Source organism: Vicugna pacos, chromosome X, assembly GCF_048564905.1.
Source record: "Vicugna pacos chromosome X, VicPac4, whole genome shotgun sequence".
Taxonomy (NCBI): domain Eukaryota; kingdom Metazoa; phylum Chordata; class Mammalia; order Artiodactyla; family Camelidae; genus Vicugna; species Vicugna pacos.
In genome coordinates this window covers 48,337,626-48,358,064 of record NC_133023.1, presented here as the reverse complement: position 1 = coordinate 48,358,064, position 20,439 = coordinate 48,337,626, and the positions used below count along the sequence as shown (strand labels likewise).

The window sequence follows — 20,439 nt, the reverse complement described above, 5'->3', positions numbered from 1 at the left end:
AAAAACATTAAGTAACTAATACAACAATTAGTTACAAAACAACTAATAAAACATTAAGTAACCGAATACAACCAGTAATTGGAAGAACTAAGGTTGAACCTCAGCAAGCTAGCTGTAGTGTCTGTATTCTGATCTCTCAAGCTATAGTGCTTCTCAAGTCTAAGGCTTTTCCTAGCTTTATAGCTTGGTTAATTGAAGCAGAGAGAGAGAGAGAGGGATAAAGAGAGGGAGAGAGAGACTTATTAAGATAACACAGCATATTTAACATGTTTTAAATTTAAAATTTAATTTTTGAATGGAAAATATTTTCACATGGTTAAAATCATGCAATCAAACTATAAAAATGTATACAATGGCCCATTGACCCAGGTCTCCCCATTAGAGGTCACCAGAGTTTCTGTATGTAAATATAAGTAGATACAAACATATTTTCTTATTTGCCTTTTTTACCCCCCAAATCCCACTCTACATACTATTCAGCATATTCCTTTTTACTTCTCTTATTGAAAAGTTAATTCAAAATATTACATTAGTTTCAGGGGTACAGCACAGTGATTCAATATTCTTATACTTTACAAACTGATGACAACTATAAGTCTAGTTACCATCTGTCACCATGCAAAGTTATTACAATATGATTGACTATATTCCCTATGCTGTACATTACATCCCCACGACATTTATTTTATAACTGGAAACTTGTACCTCTTAGTTTACTTAATCTATTTCACTTATCACCCCCCCTCCCCTTTGACAATCACCAGTTTTTTCTCTATATCTGAGTCTGTTTCTGTTTTGTTATGTTTGCTCATTTGTTTGTTTTTTAGATTGTACATATAAGTGAAATCATAGAGTATTTGTCTTTCTCTGTTTGACTTATTTTACTCAAAATAATATTCTCTAGGTCCACCCATGTTGTCAAAAATGGCAAGGTTTCATTATTTTTATGGCTTAGTAAGATTCCACTGTATATGTATACCACGTCTCCTTTATCCATTCATCTATTGATGGACACTTTAGGTTGCTTCAACATCTTAGCTATTGTTAATAATGCTGCAATGAACATATATCTTTTCAAATTAGTTATTTTGTTTTGAGGGGTATATACCCAGAAGTGAAATTGCTGGATCATATTCTATTTTTATTTTTTGAGGAACTTCCATACTGTTTTTCAAAAGTGGCTGCACCAATTTACACTCCTACCCACAGTGTGTGAGGGTTCCCATTACATCCTTGTCAACACTTCATATTTGTTGACTTTGACAGGCATGAGATGATATCTCATTGTGGTTTTGATTTGAATATCCCTGATGATTAGTGATGTTGAACATCTTTTCATGTATCTATTGGTCATCTGTATTTGTTCATGATTAGTGATGTTGAACATCTTTTCATATATCTATTGGTCATCTGTATATGTTCTTTGAAAAGATGTCCATTCAGGTCCTATGCCTAATTTTCAATCAGGTTTTTTTTTTGATGTTGAGTTATGTGAGTACTTTGTATACTTTTTATATTAACCCCTTGTTAGGTATATCATTTGCAAATATTTTCTCCCATTCAGTAGGCTGCCTTTTAATTTTGTTGACAGTTTCCTTCACTGCACAAAAGCTTTTTAGTTTCATGTAGTCTCATTTATTTTTGCTTTTGTTTCCCATGCCTGAGGAGATATATCCAAAAACTACTGCTGAGACTGATAGCAAAGAGCATATCACCTATGTTTTCTTCTAGGATTATTATGGTTTCAGGCCTTACATTTAAGTTTTTAACCCATTTTGAGTTTATTTTTATATATGGTGTGAGAAAGTAGTCCAGTTTGATTCTTTTGCATGTAGATATCCAGTTTCCCCAACTTTATTATTTATTGAAAAGGCTGTTTTTTCTTCATTGTATGTTCTTGCCTCCTTTATTGTAGATTAATTAATTATATAAGAGTGGATTTATTTCTGGGTTTTCTAGTCGGTTCCATTGATCTATGTGGGGTTTTTTTTTTTGGCCAGTACCATACTGTTTTGATTACTGTAGCTTTGTAGTATAGTTTGAAATCAGGGCACATGATAACCCCCAGTTTTGTTCTTTTTTCTCAAGACTGTTTTGGCTATTTAGAGTCTTTTGTGTTTCTATACAAATTTTAGAAATTATTTGTTCTAGTTCTGTGAAAAATGCCATTGGTATTTTGATAGGGATTGAATTGAATCTGTAGATTGCCTTGGGTAGTATGGGTTATTGTAAATATTAATTCTGCATATTTCTTTTTACATTTAATATATCTTTGAGATATCTATCTATCTACATATTCGAGATATATATCAGTCCTCAGAGAGCTTCAGAAGTCTCATCTTGGCCTTCACAAATCTCTACAAAACAAACCTCCATCCATCTGTGTGCCCTGCACACGTCTCTTACTTACCAATCTTTAGTGGTTCCAACTCTCTTTAAATCTTCACACAGCTTCATTGCTAGACTACCTTGGATTTCTATAGTAAATATAGTTCTTAAGTCAGTTTTTCAGTCTCCCTCTGACACATAATCCAACATCTTACAAACTCCCCAGCTGAACTAACCCCCTTCTTTCATATTTCAGTTTCAACTTATTCCTATCATCTACCTACCTTCCTACTAATCTACCTGCTTATCTAATGCTTGTCAGGCACCTATTATGAGCAAAACCACATGCTTAATTTGATGATGAATGCTTAGTGCCCTTACTGCTCAGAGTTTGCAGTTTAAATGAAGCCTGTAAATAAATAAACTTGGACATAAGGGTCAGAAGGGTAGCTAGCTCAATGACTTATGAGGCCCAAGAATGGAAGAATTCAGGAGATTAAGTTTCAGAACTAAACACTGAGCCTAATACCCAGGAAGCATTCACTGCACATCCCAGCCTTAAATTGATGCATGATTGGGTTTAGCTTCCCCCGAAAGATCTTGAGCCTGATTTGAAAGCTTTGTACTTCCTTGGAAGGAGCTTTTAGGCCCTTGTTGCTCTTTCCCAACCAGTTCTTTTTACCCTGAGTAGAGGCATGTTGTTTGACCCACTAACTTGCTTGAAATAGAAATGAAATAAGCACCCCCAGCCAGAAAGAAAGAAGGAAGGAAGGAAGGAAAGAAAGAAAGAAAGAAAGAAAGAAAGAAAGAAAGAAAGAAAGAAAGAAAGAAAGAAAGACAGACAGACAGACCTGAAATAGATCCATGCAGAGGAACGGAGGAAATAGCTGTTCTTTGTATTTATTCAGATATATATTCAATCTTTGGCCACAGGAGGGCGGTATAGGCAATGTTTCTTGAGGGAAGGGCTTCTGGGTGGTGGTTTAGAATGACTTCGGCCAATAAGGAACAGAAAACCAAAGAGGTCTTGAAATTCTCAGCCGGTAATCTGGAACCTTTAGTCCCTTTTGGAGAAGTTCTAACTAACGAAGGCCCCTGGGAGAGGGGAGGCAGTGCAAAGTTTGGTATTCACAGGCCACAGCAGAGAATACATTTCATGACACATTTCTTCAACATTCTACATCAGCAGGACTATGCCTTGGTCTTCACTTATTCATTCACTCACCATTTAGTTATTCAGTCATTTAAAAAATATTTATTGGATTCCAATCACTGTTCTCGGTGCTAGAGATACAGCAATGAACAAAACAGTTTCTACCTTCACAGAGCTTACACTTTATAAAGAGAGAAAATAAACCAATAAATAAATAATTATATAACATTGCAGGTAGTGATAGGGTTAGAAGGAAAAGCAGGATAATGGAATAGAGGGTGATGAGGTACTTCAGTTTTAGAGAGGGTGGTCAGGGAAGGACTCCTTTTGAAGAGATGTAAGAGCTAAACTTGTAGATAGCTAGGAGAAAAGTCTTTAGGCAGAGACAAATTATTAATCCTATGCCTGATTTTTCCACTAAAACTCCACCCCGCACATCCACACAAATATATGCAACCTTAGTCTTAAGTTAATCACTCCTTCCTTAGGGCACCCCACTTGGGACAAACTCCATGCCTGCCACATCTTTGAAAGGCTGTTGAGGTTTTAAAACAATTGCTTTATTTTAAGCTACAATTGAAATTGTCATAGCCTATTTTAAAATTGAAATATAGTTGATTTAAAATGTTGTACTAGTTTCTGGTATACAGAATAGTGATTCAGTTATACATATATATTATTTTTCATATTCTTTTTCATTATAGATTATTACAAGATATTGAATATAGTTCCATGTGCTATACCATAGAACCTTGTTGTTTATTTATATATAGTAGTTTGCATCTGCTAATCCCAGACTCCTAATTTATCCTTACCTCACCCTTCCCCTTTGGTAACCGTAAATTTGTTTTCTATGTCTATGAGTCTGTTTCTGTTCTGTAGATAAGTTCATCTGTATTATTTTTTATATTCTACATATAAGTGAAATCATATGATATATGTCAGATACTGTCTGACATACTTTACTTAGCATGATAATCTTTAGGTCCATCCATTTCATCTATGTTGCTACAAATAAATCATAGTCTTTTGAGCTTCAAGAAAATTTAGGGACTTGTTTAAGGTCACACAGCTACTAAGAAGCAGAGACTGGACTTACATTTGAAATTTTTATCTTGTTATCTACTGCTCTTTTCACTTTGCAGTGAGCTTCTCAACACATTGAGGGGGCACAGCAGCACATTCAGGCATCAGCCATTTTAGGTGAATATACTCTCAGAACTGGCTCTTCCTAAGGACTAGTGTTTAGAATAAGGGAGGTGACAGTTTCACTATACTCCCCATTGTCACTTCCACCTGGATATGTGTTCTGAGGGATGTGTGGATAAAATGATGAGCAGCAGGCTTGGGGAGTGGACTGTAAACTTTGCCACAAGTGGGAGAGCTTAAATAAATGATCATGTTTATCTTAGAGAACAAGGGTGTGTGTGTGTGCTTGCGTGTGTGTGTATAGGATGGATGTTCAGGAGGTATCAGAGTTTGAACCCATGATAGATGTCTTCAAGCACTTAAGAAGACTATTGCTTAGAAGGATAGGCCTTTTTTGCATAGCTCAGAGAATAGTGCTCTAAAAAATGGACAGGAACCATAAAATAGTGAATTTCAGCTCAAAATGAACAATGGCTTTGGAAGCTTCAGGTTGAGTTTCCTGTTACTGAAAATATCCCAATGCCTGCTGGACGAAACTCATCAGGGGTAGTAGAGAAAAATGGTGGACTTTGGAAACAGATCTCAGTTTAAATCCTGCTATTGTTACATACTACCTGTAAGGATATGAACAAATGATGTAAACATTCTGAACCTTAGTTTTCTACTCTTTAAAATAGCAATAACAATTACTTTTTTGTTGTTTTCTGGGAAGGATTAAATAAAAGTATATGTTGAAAGGTGTAGCACCATGATTGCTCAAAGTAGGTGTTTCCTCCTCCCCCTCCACTTCCCCCACCCCATCACATAACTGTAGAGAGGATTCCTACAAAAGGAAGTTAGGAGGAAATGACCTTTTTTTCCCATTTCAAGTATGAAATTATATGATTTATTTTATAATCATCAGCAGCAACTTTACTCATTCTCTGATTGTGCTTTACTGTATGACATTGAAATTATGTGCTTTTGTGGCTCTTTCCCACCTAGAGTATTCCTGAAAGCCTCTCTGTACCCTTTAACTGTCAGAATAACTGCTTATTGAATTTAATTGATTTTGGAGGAGTGGTGATCTCTGTGCTGAATAATTGAACCAACCAAGTGTTCCTATCCTCAAAGAGCTGACTCTCCTAAATAGCACTGACAAGAATGAATGTGCAAAAGCATCTACTCAAATTGGTAGCCAAGACAATGAACAGACAGGATTCAATATCTTCAGACTGCCTGTGGCAAGCATCAGAGATTATCAGGTGTCTGAGGTGGGATCTGGATGACAAATAAGTGGGTAGCAAGGGATCAGAACAAAATGTGGAACTTTCCTTGGGTGTTCTTCTTGGCAGAAGTGGGGCTTTGGGAGCTGTTTGAACTATGAGAGGAGGCAAAGGACAACCAGACATTGTCTTTTCCCTGAGATAAGGCAAATATTTAAGACCTAGACATCTTGCACCTGGGAGGAAGGCCACTGGGACTCAGGTCAAGACACTGAAACAGTTTATTCTTGTGTCTCAGGAGACATCATGTCAAATGCTATTGGGATATGGAACATGTGTCACCTACTGGCATTTATACAGCATAGTGTTTAAAAACACAGGCATTAGAGCCAGTCTGGGTTGGGTATGCATCTGGGCTCCACCACTGACTAGCCACATGACCTTGGGCAAGTTATTTAAGCACTGTGCCTCAATTCCCTCATCTGTAAAATAAGGACAATAGTAGTATTACCTCATAGGGTTGCTGTGAGGATTAAAATAATTAATATATGTAAAGGGTTTAGAATAGTGCCTGGCTCAGCATAAGCACTCTGTAAGTGTTAACTACTAGTATTATTATTATCCTATGAGCAGCCTTTGGGTCCTGAGAAATATACTGTGTGCCTATAGTAATTTCCGTGTGAATTTGGGAGCATTTATATTCCAGACTCTCTCATGGAGTGATTAGCTCCTGAGTGGCTATGATAGAAGTGGTGATAACATCCGGCTAAAAGAGATGAAAGAACTTTCTACCAAGTGAGATTGTCCCAAAGACAAACAGCTTGTCTTAGGAGAGAGGAACATTCCCATTGTTGCAGGTGTTGGAGCTGAAACCGAATAACTGCTTGATGGGGATGTTACAGAAGTGATTGAAAGATGGAATTGGGGTTTTGTTATACCAAGAGATTCTCTGCCTTGATACTTGTAGCAGAATGGCTGCCTCTGAGGTGGGTGTAGTGCTTCTTGAAATGTGGGGAACTCACCAAATTTTTTGAAATTGTGAGCAGAGTTGAATGGTCACCTTACTCAGAAGGCTAACCATACATGGATAGGGCTGGGGTCAAATGTCATGTTCCAGAGTCTGAAATCTCTCAAAAAGTACTTTTGAGATTCAAGAGATAAGAATTTTGGTTTCTGCTCTGACAGTAGTTAGCTGTGTAATCTTTTGCAGCTTACTTTCATTCTCCGGGCCCCAGTTTTTTAAACTAGAACATGAGGGTTTAGAGAAGATTTTCTCTGAGGTCTCATCAGGTCTTGCTTTCTGTAGTTGGAAGATATAATTCTCTGAGTAGAAACAAGTGAATAAAAGAGAAAGAGACATTTATGCATTTATCAGATGTTTGTGAAGCACCTGCTAAGTGTCAGGCACTGTGCTGGGCATGGGGGAGAAAGCAGTGAACAAGACAGGCATGGTCTTGGTCCTTTTAGCTCCACAGTCCAGTGCAGGATACAAACAAGAAAAAATACATTACAATACAGTTTAATAAGTGTTCCAAGAAGGGTAAACACAGGGTTCTATGGGAGAAGAATATGGTTCAGAATATTTTTGAGAAAAGAACATCAGGGAGAGCCATCTAGAGGAGGTGGCACCTAAGCTAAGCTTTGAGGTGGGGGTTGAGAAAGGACAGCAACAGGTCCTGAGGCAAGAGAACCTGGTAGGTTATGAGAACTGCTGTAGGTTCCATTTAGCTAAAAAATAAAGAATAAGAGGGCATTGGTGAGAGCTGAGATTGGGAAGGGCAAAGGACACCAGATTGGCAAGGTATTGTATATCATGTTACAGATTTTGCCTTAAAGGCAGTGGGGAGCCATAGAAGGCCTTTGAGCAGAGGAACTATATAATTCAGGGTTTGGCTGCAAAATTTAAATTGCTCTAGTTACTTTCAGCAGATCTTTAATATAGAAAATTGGGTGCTTCCCAAATGGTAGAAGGCCTAAGGGGCAAGCTTTAGGCTGAGCCTCCAGGAATGACTCCCAGAACAAAATCAGGAGAGCTGTTCCCTCTGCCACAAGCAGGAAGGTGAGGCATCAGGAGCTTTGGGAACACTCCACCTGATCTGCAATCTAGGAATGAAGAATCTGCCACTGCCTTAACTATTGACCTGAGTATCATTATGCCTGCTAGAACCTCAGTAGCAAAAATAATAAAATAATTTTTTAAAAAAGTCTCTGCTTGCACAAATGCAGAAAACCAGTGACCAGACACTGGAGCTTATGGAAAGGTAACATGGCTGCCGAAAACCCTAAAACCTCCACCACTCTCCTTGCCACCAGATGCAGCAGAAGTATGGTTTCTGTATTATCATCTTCTTCCAAATATTGTGTATATGCATATAATTGGCAGAAATAAATCACATCCAGAACACTGGCTGCAAGGAGTTTGAGAAATTACAGGTTGCTGTTGTCATTGTTGTTGTTGTTGTTGTTGTTGTTGTTTTTGCTTTTTAGCTTCTCAGCAATTTAGGAAGGAAGGCTTAGAAGGGTGGCATGGATCCTTAGCAACCAATCTATAGTATCCACTGTAGAATTGGTAAGAGCAGAACTGCTTTGGAAAGAGATAATTTGGTCAGGAGAGTAGAGGCTGAACTGGGGAGAGAAGAACCACAAGGTATGATGGTGCTGGCTGCAGGGAGAGAGAGGAAGAACACATTCTTTAAGGAGGAAGAGAATCACCAGGACTTGAAGACTGGTTGACTAGCACAGGATGAGGGAGAGGCAAGACTTATGGATATCTCCCTGGTTTTAGGCTAGTTCTATGTGTGATATTCCTAAGGGGCAGGGAACTCAGGGGAAGGAGGAAGCTGGCAGGGGTGGAAGATGACTTCAATTTTGGACTTACTAAGTTTGAGGTTATTGTGAGATATTCAGGAGGAGTTACCCAGAAGGCAGTTGGAGATCCAACTACCTAGGGGTCATCAGCAGAGTTGTAAGCTCCCTGCAGGCAAGGGCCTATGTCTATTTTGTTCCGCCACTGGTGTACAATAACTTTGTTGAAAGGAAGTGTGTAATGTAGGTGGCAAGTAGTTAGAGCCTTGGGAATGGATGGGTCCATCATTAAGTGCAAGTGTGGAATGAGAAGAAAAGGGGAATGAGATTAAAAGAACCCTAAGAAATCATGGCCTTAATGACTGGATGAAGAAGAACTCAAGTAGAAAGTAAAGACAATGTAACTAGACAGGTCATGTGGATAGAGGCCTTGAGGCAAAGGGAACATTTCAGAAATGAGGAAGGCATCAATGGAGTCAAGAAACAGAGAAGTCAGGGAAGATAATAATGGAAAATTGGGCATGAGATTTAGCAACAAGTTGATCATTTGTTTATACTTACAAGAAGTTCCAGTTTCTTATGGGATGATGGGGGTGAAAGCCAGGCTGCAGTGGGTTGAAGGGTCAATAGATAGTGAAACGGAGAAAGGATAAGACTGCACTTTCAAAGGCAAGGAGAAAGATTTTAGTTGCTTACATTATGAAACTGTCCTGATCACCAGTATCTATCTGAACATAATCTGGAAGAGTGGCTTTCAAACTATTTTGACCATTGCCTGCTGTAAGAAATACATTTTACATCACAACTTAGCACATTTATATTTATATGTAAATGAAACAAAAGCTTCAGTAAACAGTATTTATCCTAATTATACGGACATTTCATATAAATGAAATCATAAAAAAAAGTCTTTTGTGTCTGACTTCTTTCACATAGCATAATATTTTTAAAGTTCATGTATGTTGTAGCATGTAACAATATTTCAGTCCTTTTTATGGCTGAGTAATTTTCCATGTATGGATATACTATATTTGCTTATCCATTCACCAGGTGATGGACATTTGAGTTCTTTCCATCTTTTAGCTATTGTGAATCATACTGTTATTAATGTTTATGTTCAAGTTTTTGTGTAGGCATGTTTTCATTTCTCTTAGGTATATATGTAGGAGTAGAATTGTTGGGTCAAATGGTAACTTATATTTAACTTTTTGAGGAACTGCCAGACTCTGCCAGAGTGGCTTCATCATTTAAAATGGTGTTAGAAAGGTTCCTATTTTTCCATATCCTTCCCAATACTTGTTACTATCTAGCTTTCTGATTGTAGCCACACCAGCTTGTGTAAAGTGGTGTCTTATTACAAATAATGCTGTAGTAAATTTCCTGCATTTGCATTTCATGCATTTGATTTGCATTTTCCTGATGACTAATGTGTTGAGCATCTTTTCATGTGCTTATTGACCATTTTTTTGGAGAAATGTTATTCAGATCCTTTGCCAATTTTTAAATTGGATTTTTCTTTTTTAATTGAGTTGCAAGAGCTCTTTATGTATTCGGACACAAGTCCCTTATCAGATACATAATTTGCAAATATTTTCTTCCATTCTGTGGGTTCTCTTTTCATACTCTTGGTAGTGTCCTTTAAAGCACAGAAGTTTTTAATATTGATTATGTCCAGTTTGTCAGTTTTTTTCTTTTATTGCTTGTGCTTTTCATGTCATATCTAAGAAACCATTTCCAAGTCCAAGATTACAAAGATTTACCCCATTCCCCTCAATTTGTTAAACTTAGCCACAATATCGTGATCACACCTAAATAACTAATCATGATTCCTTAATATCATGGAACATTCAATCTGTTAACATTTCCAGTTATCTCATAAATGTCACAAATGTGTGTGTGTGTGTGTGTACACATATATGCAAATTCTACTTGAATCATTCACTCCTTTTTCTTCCCATTTATTTGCTAAAGAGGTTGTTGGTCCTGTAGTTTTTTATAGTCTGTATTCCCATATTGCAATTTAACATGCTTTTCTGTCCTCTGTTTGCCCTATAAATTGATAGCTGGATCTAGAAGCTTGATCTGATTGAGGGTTTTTTTGATGTTTGTTTTGGCACAAATCATTCATAGGTGATGTGATGAGACAAAAAAATATCAAAGTAGGCATTTATTTGGATTTTATTCTATCTTGTAAGGCTAAGGGCTATTCTGTTTATGATTCATTCAGAATTTCCAGTCATCTAGTTAAAATGGGTGACTGTCCTAGACTCAAAGATTTCTAGAGAATAGAAAGAAATTCTTACTCCTTTTAGAGTGTATACTATGTTAGGAATTTCAGGACTTAATTTGTTCTATCTCTGGCTAATCTAGATTCTTAACCCCTCTCCACCAGTATCTATATTGTCGCTTTTACAGTCCTAGAATGTAAGAGTAAGAAGGGCTTTTAGAAGTTTTCTGTAAGTTATTCCTGAGTTTTTGAGGGCCCAGGAGCCTGCTATTTTTCTGAGGTAAGGGTTCATACGTTTCACTGAATTCTCAGAAAGGTCTAAGTCCTCATGTGGCAGAAGGGAAATGGAGGCCCACAGATTGGAAAGGGGTTGCGCAAAAGTCATACAGCAAGCTTGAGGTAGGGCTGGGAGTAAATCTGAAAACTTCTTGTTTCTAGTCCAGGGCTTTTCCCAGGTTCCAGGAACTAGGTCATAAAGACAGAACAGGGCAGTGATTACAAGTTTTGTAAAGGCTTTTTCACTGCAAAGCCGCCTTCTCTTCCTAGAACCCAGCATGCTGGAAAAGGGCAAGCTATCATAGTCTAAATAAATCATAAATAGGAAAGGAAGTCTGACCTGCAAGTGCAGGGATATCAGGGAAAGCCAAATATAATTGGATTTTGGATAATTTGTAGTGTCCTTGTGGTTCCTTACACAGCACTGGTTTGTTGAATTTGTATTGCTAACTCTGGATTGGCTATAAATACTTAGGCAGTTGCCTAAGGCATCTTTGCTTCCTCCTAGGCCAAAAAAAAGTGGCTGCAAAGGATCCCTTCCCCCTTCATTCCTTTTCCTTCCTCTCCATCCTTTTCTCTTCCTTTTCCCCTTCTCTTTCCTCATAGCATCCTCTATTTCTTCCTTCTCCGTCTCATCTTTCCTTCTCTTTCCTCCCAGTTTTACATGGTATTCTCCTCATTCCCTCCTTCCTGCTATGCCCTCTCCCCTCTGGCCCTTTCAATATGCTCCCTCCCTCTTTTCGAGGCCTTTCCCTCCTCCCCTTCTTCTCTCCTCACTTCCCCCTCAACCCGCCCACAAGTTCCCCACCCCCACGCCAGAATTGGCGGCTTGGGGATCCTGCTAGGAGGGATGGAGCGGGCCTGCTGGGGAAACCTTAAGTTCTCCAATTGGTTGCGGCGGGTAGCACGCCAGCTCAAGTCCCGCCCCCCGGTGAGTAAACGTGTTTCTGCGGCACCTGCTATTGGCCGGCGGTCCTGTCAGCAGGTTGGGCTAGCCTCACGCAGGCGCCGGCAGTCGCCTGGTGAATAAAAACGGGCTGGGGGTGGGGAGAAAAGAGGAAGAGAGCCAGCGAGGCCCGGATCTAAACAGTGGCTGGCGGCCTGGAGCCCAGCGAACAGAACGAGCGTAGGAAAGCGAACGAATTAGAGGGAGTAGGAGAGACCGAGACTGACCGGTAGCCAGGCAGGCGGACGGACGCACCCCTGGACAGACAGATTGAGCAGGCGCCGGAGAACCTTGCGCTGGTTCCTCCCGCCTTTCCCTTTGAAAGCAGGATTTTGCCTTTTCCGTGGCGCCCGAAAGAGAATGCTGGACTCTGCCAACTTCAGCGCAAGCTAAGATTTCTCAGCTAGGGAAGAAAGATCAGCTCAGTCCTGAGAAGGGGGGAAGCAAGCACCCCTGTCCCCATCCCCCCTTCCCCCCCTCCCGTACCAAACTCGGGCGCCAAACCCAGCCCTTCCCTAACCACCCGACTTCCTCCTCTCCTTTCTAGCATGGTGGCTGTATGGACAGTCTGACAGAACAGAGACTTACATCTCCCAATCTGCCGGCCCCCCATCTGGAACACTACAGTGTTCTGCATTGCACCATGACCCTTGATGTGCAAACTGTAGTCGTTTTTGCCGTGATTGTAGTCCTCCTTCTTGTAAATGTCATACTCATGTTTTTCCTGGGAACGCGCTGAATGGAGTCCAGCCACCTGAGCTGTTTCGAACTCTCGCTTTGATTTCATCCCAAGAACCTCCAAGAAAAAAAAATTCAAGAGAGACAGACAGAGACAGGAAAAGAAAGGGAGAGAAAGAGCAAGCTTTTACTCAGGGGGGAAAACGTTTTGAGCTTCAACATGGCCTCGCTGTGATATGTATGACGTTGGTATATTATCTCTCCCTAAATCTGTTATGTCTTGTCTTTTAAGTATGACTGTTAGTCTAGTTGCTTATTGCTTAAGTAAAATTGTTGGTAAAGAAATTCTTTCTATTTAAGTGTGCGTGTGCGTGTGTGTGTTTGTGTGTGTGTATTCTTCATCTATGTGACGTTTATGAGGCAAGCTCTGCATCCTTATACAATGGCTTTGCTGTTTTTGGTGTCTTATCAACTCATTTTATTGAAAATTACCTTTAAATTCCATCAGGGAATTTTAGTCAGAATTTCTCTCTTGCTGTCAGAAGTGCATTTGGGTTTGTTTGGAGAAAGGGGGGTTGTGGGAAGAGCATGATGAATTTTTGGCATCTTTGGAAAGACAGTGTTGCACAGGATGTTTAAAGGAAAAAATGATACAAGGAATGAATTTAGGGAAAATGATTCTTCAGTCTCTAATGAGAAACAAGAATTTGGGAAGTGATGTGGTGGGGTGCGTTGTGCTGGCAGTTGGTGACTGTGCCCTTTGAATCTTAATTCAGAGGGTTTGCAGTTTCTGATTTGGAAAGAAGCCACCTTTAAAATATTTCTTAAATCATTAAATGTCAATTTATTTGGAATCATGGAATGAGGCATAAAAGTGTTCTCTGATCTTTATGAATTGGCAAACGAAGACCTTGACAATAACTGTTTGGGTTCTTTTTTTCCTGAAGATTGTACCTGTGAATTTGAGTTTGAGGATTTTCTCTATATGTCCTCCGAAAAACAAAAGCCAGCTCTTTATCTACCTTGGGAATAATGTATTTGGATTTGCTTCTTTGGGATAATCTCATTTGCAAAGATGTTCTTGAACCACATTTTAAATAGAACTTGCTAATGCTAATGAGAAAGTGGTGGGTTTTGTTTGCTTCCTTGTTCGTTCTTTAAGAGAAGAGGTCTCTCTAACTGAAAGATTTCCATAACAAAATGAAAGTAGATTATCATGCTAAATTGAGAGTTTTGAGCACCCCCCTCCCAAAAAAAAAGCCTGGATGGAATGGGATGAGAGCTTCAGAAAAGGAGGTAGAAGCATCATTCCAATCTGACATATATTTGCATGTTTGTTTCATATAGTAGTGGTGGAGGGTGCTGTTATTATTGCTATTATTTTTATATTTCTCTTTCCCCTGAGAAAGCTCTTGGCAAAGCCAGGAAAAAAATTGTCTCTGACGCTAGTGTGCATAAGACTTGTTTCCCCCTCCCCCCACCCGTGATGTAGGCAGGTCTTCCTCATTCGTTGCTTACCTGACTTGAAATAGTGCTATTTGTGGCTCATGTAGCAATGAATCAGGACACATACATGTCCACACACATGTTCACCCTACACTCATGTGGGTGGCTGTTTATGTGTGATGTGCATAGCTACTGACATTGTACTGTCAAGTTCCATGTCCTGTTGTTCAGTCTCTTTGGAAGTGATTTTGAAGGGAGAGGAGTCGTGAAGGGGTCTCTTGAAATTGTCCTGACCTCAGGACCCGAAGAGTATTGTTTTATGGCGTTAGAGCTCTCCTTGGCTCTGTGTGGGTGAGAAGCTGATTTTTTTTTTATTCCGTTGGTACCATGGTGTAAGCATAATCTGGGAAGTTTGCTGGCATTGATTCTTACTATTTCTCTTTGGACCCTTTGTGAAGGCCTCCTGGATTGAACTAAGAACTTGTTTTTTTTTTTTTTTGCAGAGAGAATCTACTGAGTCCCTTCCCTGCTTCCCCCAAATTTGCTCCAACAGTATCCTCTAAAGTAAGCTGGTATTTTGGCTGGGCACTTAGTTTTGAGACAGTGTTGGAGAGTGAGGAAAGGCTCTAGGCTGGACAGCTACAGACCTGAGTTCTCTCTGTTCAGTGACTGTTTGACATAGAGCAATTTTTTTTCCTCCTCAGTAAGTTTTTGATTCCCTGTAACATTAACATTTGGGGGTAGTTGGACCAGGTGACCTCCAGGTCCTTGCATTCTGTGATTTTGAGTGTTCATAGGCACTCGAAATCGGAGGCTAATGAACTGGGAAGAAGAGTGAAAAGGCAAATGAAATGTTAATCAAGGGGTTATGTGAGGGGGGAGGGCCGAAATATCTGGTTGCTAGTACCTGGAGAAACTTAGGTTTTAAGTAAGAGATTTTTTTACCTAGTTATGTGGGAAGAAAACTGGACTACAACAATGGAATGCTTTTTGCTTTTTTTTTTTTGCCCTAAGGGGAAAAAGGTTTTCTAGGGCTAGTCTTTGAACCAGGTTTATGACAAAGTAGTATTATAAAATGCCACAGCCTTCACTTCTGGGTGCCTGACAGACCCTTGGCAGAAAGCCTTTGGGAATGTATGTGTGTAGGGTGTGTGGGTACATACTCCTAAATATGGATGGGGGTTGGTTGTGCTAGGAATGAGGAAAAACTGCAGGGCATGTATTGAGTTCCACAGTTTTGAAAGGGCTCCTTGTGCTAGGGTCTGTAAGGATTTGACTGGTGCTAGGATGGATGGGTGTCCCCCTACCAGTTCTCCCACTACCCCATACCCACTCAGGCTAAAGGGGTAGGTTGAAAGAGCCCTTCCATCAGTAATTTAGTTGGTGAAGTGGGTAAACATTTTCCAAAATAATTTATCTCTAAACAAATAAGGGGATGTTGCTAGCCAGATGGCAGGCCACCCTAGAGAAGCTAAAAGGGAGTTTAGGGAGTTGAGAACCAAAGTTGGCAGTGTGACCTTTTACTTGTATGAATCCTAAAGGTTTGGCATTTCTCCTTCTGACTTGTGAGGGTATGCAAAAAGAGAAAAGAGTGGGAGAAAATGAAAAACTGCAGCCAAAAGGAGTGGAACCCTCTGTATTTTGACTTTTTTCTTTTTTTCCTCTCCTGCCCCTTCTTTTCATCTTGCCCCTTCTAAGCCTTTCCTCCCTCTCTCATACAACCTTCTCTCCCTCCCCCAATCCATGCTATAAATGGGTTAGAAGAAAGAGAAGAGTGTTTTCCTCTCTGATTTGCCCCAACTTTTCCCATCAAAGTTCCTTGTTCCCTTTCCTCTTTTCTGACTCCTTTGGGTAGAGAATAACTTTTTGCTACCAGCTCAGGAATTTTGGCTTCTCACTCCCCCACTAGGGGATTCAAGAAAATGCCTTCAACCGGTATCCTAGCAACCCCTGCATCATTCAGCTCCTGCTGAGCTCCAGAGCCCACACTTTAAAGGTCCAGGCACCAGTGCCTCTGGGGAAAGGGGGCTGGCAAGCAGGACTTGGAAAGATGCTTTTGGGGAGAGGACAGAGAAAGAGCAAGATCCCCATTGCCTGCAAATGCCTAGGAAACATCCACAGAAGGCATACAGAGCCTAGCTTCATCCCAGCCGTGGGATTATTTATTGGAAGACTCCTGGGTTCAAGTCCCTCTCTAGTCACTGACTTCTCCTTATGATTAAATAAGCCATTTCACAGCCTAGCTTTAGCAGAAGGAGGCAAGCCCTGAAAAATATTTTTTTTCACCCTGACTTTTGGCTGATGCAGGGAGGAGGGAAAGGGATGGTGTGGTGGGAAGAAGCTGAGCAATGCTTTTCCCTCCATTTAGATAGCCTCTATCTGTCAGAACCTGTAACATCTGCCTGTGAAGTGTGCCCCAATTTTGTTTGTGGCTAGAGAAACCTGCCTAGCCCAGCTGCAGTGGGGAATTTGGGGGGATTTCTGCTTGTTTCTGTGTCGTTGGTCTCTGGAGTAGTTTCTGACTGGGAAAGCTGGGCAAATTGGAGAGGCCAGTTTGAATGTGGTTTTGGTGAACAGGACTTGGGCCCTGACTCAGATTTTCTCATTCACTTGTGTGTGTGTGTGTGTGTGTGTGTGTGTGTGTGTGTGTGTGTTACTGAAACCTGAGGGATCCCAGTGAGACTGCGGGTGATGTGCTCTTCTGACCTGTGGTGAGGCCCAGGCTGAGAATGCTTGGCTGTGATCAAAGGTCACACTCTGGCTGTTGCATGGATGCTGCCAAAGCATGTCCTTCTTCTAGCCTTTGTCTGCCATCTTGGCCTCTGCTCTCCTTGGCCTGTGGTGTGCTTGCTCTGGACAGAGACATGATTGGGAATTGAGCCTATTCTCTCAAAATAACTGCCTCCTCAGAAGACCTCCCACAAAGCATCTGGATCTAGTCCCAGTGGCTTTGCCCCAAGAAATGGGATGGAGGTTGAGACTCTCTGGCTCTTATTTATACCTCTGCAACTAGTTTAGGCTAACTGAGTCTCTGACTTTCCAGGAATCCTTGATCAAAGCTTACCTCTCGGATAGCTACCCACAGTGTCATTAGGTGGGTCTGACTCCCAAGAGCATTTGGTTCATGGTGCTTTGCCCTGGTACCAAAGTACAAAGTGGAAAACCTAGAGGCAGGAAGGGCTTAGTAGGTAGAGAAGATTTGGTAAATAGTCCAGCAATGACAATTCTAATAATCCGTTGTCAGTGCATGGGCCTATAGGGTTTACAAAGCAATTTCTTATCTTTTAGAATTTTGAGCATCATGTCAGCCTTATGAGTGGATAGAGATGATTGTTTTTCCTCTTTTACAGATGACAAAAGGAAGGGTCAGAGAGATTGGTGGGATGGGAGATGATCTGCCTTTCAAGTGGAGAGGGGGAGAGAGAGTTGATCCTTTCCAGCTAGTATGAAGCTGAATGGAGTCAGGTGGAGAGGGAGGAGTGTGAGTCACCCCTAAAGTCATACTAGCTTCCTCAGCTACTCGCTTACATTTTTAGTGCTTTTTCCATACCTTTTATTTATATAGCAGTTTTGCACAGAGTTCTTTATTCAGTGAAATGCTGCCTTTTAATCTTGCATATACATCAAAGATCCCTTTAGTCTTATGAAAACTCAGTATTTGGGATCTTCAAGGAGAAAGTGTGAATTGGTGAAGCCTAAAATACAGAATATTTTGAAGGAACTTCAGTTTTCATGTAATTGTCCTTCCTTTTAAAGCACTATCTTTTTTCTGTATTTAAAAAAAATATGCTACTCAAAACTGATCATGCTGTTCCAGGTGCCACCTGATCAGAATCAAGTACAACGAGACTTTGATCTGTCTGTGAAATATCTAATATCACAGTCTTCTACTGGTCTACTGGTTCTCAATCCTCAGTGAACATACAGATCAGCTGGGGAGTTTTTAAATACCCATGCCAGTATCCACTTTGAGATATTTGGATTTAATTGGCACGAGGTATCTCACAGGCAGCTTTTTTTTTTAATTAAATTTAAGTCCTCTGAGGTGATTTGAACATGCAGCCAGGGTTAAGAGCCTTTTGGGCTGTAGGCTCAAATGCTTTGCTGTCTAGTCTAGTAGTATACTCTTGTGAAATTGGCCCTTTGAACCAAACTTCAGGGCGTTTTGAACAAAACTTGTTCAGTTTTTGTTTGTTTGGTTCATTATTCTAGCTTTTTATGTCCGTTTTTAAATTTTTTTCTCCATTGTACCAAAAATTAGCAGTTTCTTCTAGCATTGCATCAGTTAAACTTTATTTTCTTTGGTTGGTGTAGTTTAGCTTTTTTGAGGGGTTAATTTTTTTCCTTCTATGCCATGAAACAGATTGGTGGTCTCTTCTAGTACTGCATCATTTGAAAACTGAGTAAGTGTCATCCAAGTTGTTGATTCAAAGAAATGTTCAATATAATGGGTTACTGCTAGCTCCTATGGCAACTCACCAGAGCCCCGTCTTGGAGTTGGAGCCAGTTAACTTATATATATCTGGTCAGCCAGTGCAGAATCCACTGGACTCTACCATCATCTATCCTATCAAAGTGTTAATGAGGGTAATGTGGCATGATGGATTTGTTGTATGTTTTGTAGATATCAAGATGTATGCTAGTTTCATAGCAATCATCCACCAAGTCAATGACCTTATCAGAAAAAGGCATAGGAGTCACTTGGCATCTTACCCCTGGTAAATCTTGTTGCAGGCTCCAGGGTTCCCTGTTTTCTTTTAATACCTACAAACCATATGTTTCCTAATTGGGTCCTGAATATGCCTGAGGGTCAGTGTCACAGCTGTAGACTTTGTGTACCACTTTCTTTTCCCCTCTTTGGAAGATCAGGACATCATAGATTTAGCTTTAAAAGAATATATTTGGTTTTCGAAGAGCTCAGGAAACCCTTTGTGTTTCTCTTAGTTGGCTGAATTGTTTCCATTAGCACAGTGGTTCTCAGCCCTGGATGCACATTGGAATCACCTGGGGAGTTAACAAGACTAACAATTCCTAGAACCTCTGGGGGACATCTGATTGAGTTGGTCATGGTGAGGCCCTGGCATCAATATTTTTTAAAAACTCCCTGAGGTGATAGGAATGTTCAACCAGGGATGAGAATGACTGCTATGTTCAAAGGAAATGTCAGCTCAGCCTGAATTTGGCTTATTGCACACGTGAATAGGCAGGCTTCACAGATGGTGAGATTTTATTCTAGGATTGTGGGGGCCTTGACAAATTCTAGGGGCTTGTGCCCACTCTAAAAAGAAGACTCAACCCTAGAGAGTGAGTAGTGTGAGGTCCTATTTGGATTTTAAATTATCAGCTGTGAGATGGTTTGAACCCTTCAGGAAAAAATGTTAGTTCCTATGCATTTCCTATAATAGTGGAAAAGATTCTGTTCATTTGCTGGATAACCTTGGTCAAATTACCTCTCCCCTCTGAAATTCAGTTTCCTCATCTGCAAAATAAGGTTAGGTGGGTTAGCTTCAAAGATTTCTTCCAGGTTTAATGACCTGTGCTTATTTTGAGATTAATATTAATGATCAAAATGATTAAGAATGTTACCCAAAACCAGCAGTAATCGAGAGATCTCCTTTAGCAGTTTTGGAATGTGCAGGGTGATTTTGAGGGAGTAATAGACTTGCCGTCCTAATTATATTTAGCATAGGTTTCTTCTAGGACAACTGAACTGTAGGTTGTAGTCATTGAGTACACACTGGCTGCCAGCAGGGAAGGGAGCCAGCCCTACAGTGAACTAAGTGGCAGGGGTGGGGGGGGGTGCTAGCTTGGAATTTAGCATTTGTTAAAAAGACATGTTGCATGGATAATTGAGAATTGCCTCTTAAAGGTAAAATGCCAGCCTCATAGGTCTGGGAAATCCTAGGGGGCAAGGGACTGGCTGCTTTGATATTCCAGAGCCCCTTCCTACAGTATTTTAAGTAGCCATTCATTTAGTTACTACTACTACTACTACTACTACTACTACTACTACTACTAGTAGTACTAGTACTACTATTAATAAGAATTTAAGCAAGTAACGTTCCCTAGTTATTTCATGGGCTCTACCCCTAAACCTGGAAATAGTTGAGGAAACTGAGGCACAGGGAGATTAAGTGACTTATTCAAGGTTACACATTCAGGAAATGATAGTTCCTGACCTAGAATCCAGGCCTTTTGACAACACATCCTTGCAGTTCTTCCAGTG

General features: G+C 40.3%; 2 protein-coding genes across 11 annotated transcripts in view; both read left to right on the top strand.

Annotated features, from left to right (window-relative positions):
* Positions 1 to 20,439, top strand: part of ARHGEF9 (Cdc42 guanine nucleotide exchange factor 9) — a 293,132-nt gene that overhangs the window by 138,305 nt on the left and 134,388 nt on the right. The window contains exons 1-2 of one of the 10 annotated variants that reach the window (XM_031675230.2): positions 12,883 to 13,016; positions 14,717 to 14,777. The exons of 3 other annotated variants lie outside the window; for them this stretch is intronic. Coding sequence is in view for 2 of the 7 variants with exons in the window: in XM_006219165.4 (XP_006219227.1) it covers positions 13,008 to 13,016 (9 nt within the window). In the remaining 5 variants the exon portion in view is untranslated. Of the gene's footprint in view, positions 1 to 12,860; positions 13,017 to 14,540; positions 14,565 to 14,716; positions 14,778 to 20,439 lie in introns of those variants that run through there. 6 more of the 10 variants (XM_031675228.2, XM_072956525.1, XM_006219165.4 and 3 more) reach the window with 6 other exon arrangements.
* LOC140691970 (uncharacterized) lies at positions 12,649 to 12,828 on the top strand. Its single transcript, XM_072956549.1, has one exon. It carries the CDS (start codon positions 12,649 to 12,651, stop codon positions 12,826 to 12,828), a length of 180 nt encoding a protein of 59 aa, XP_072812650.1.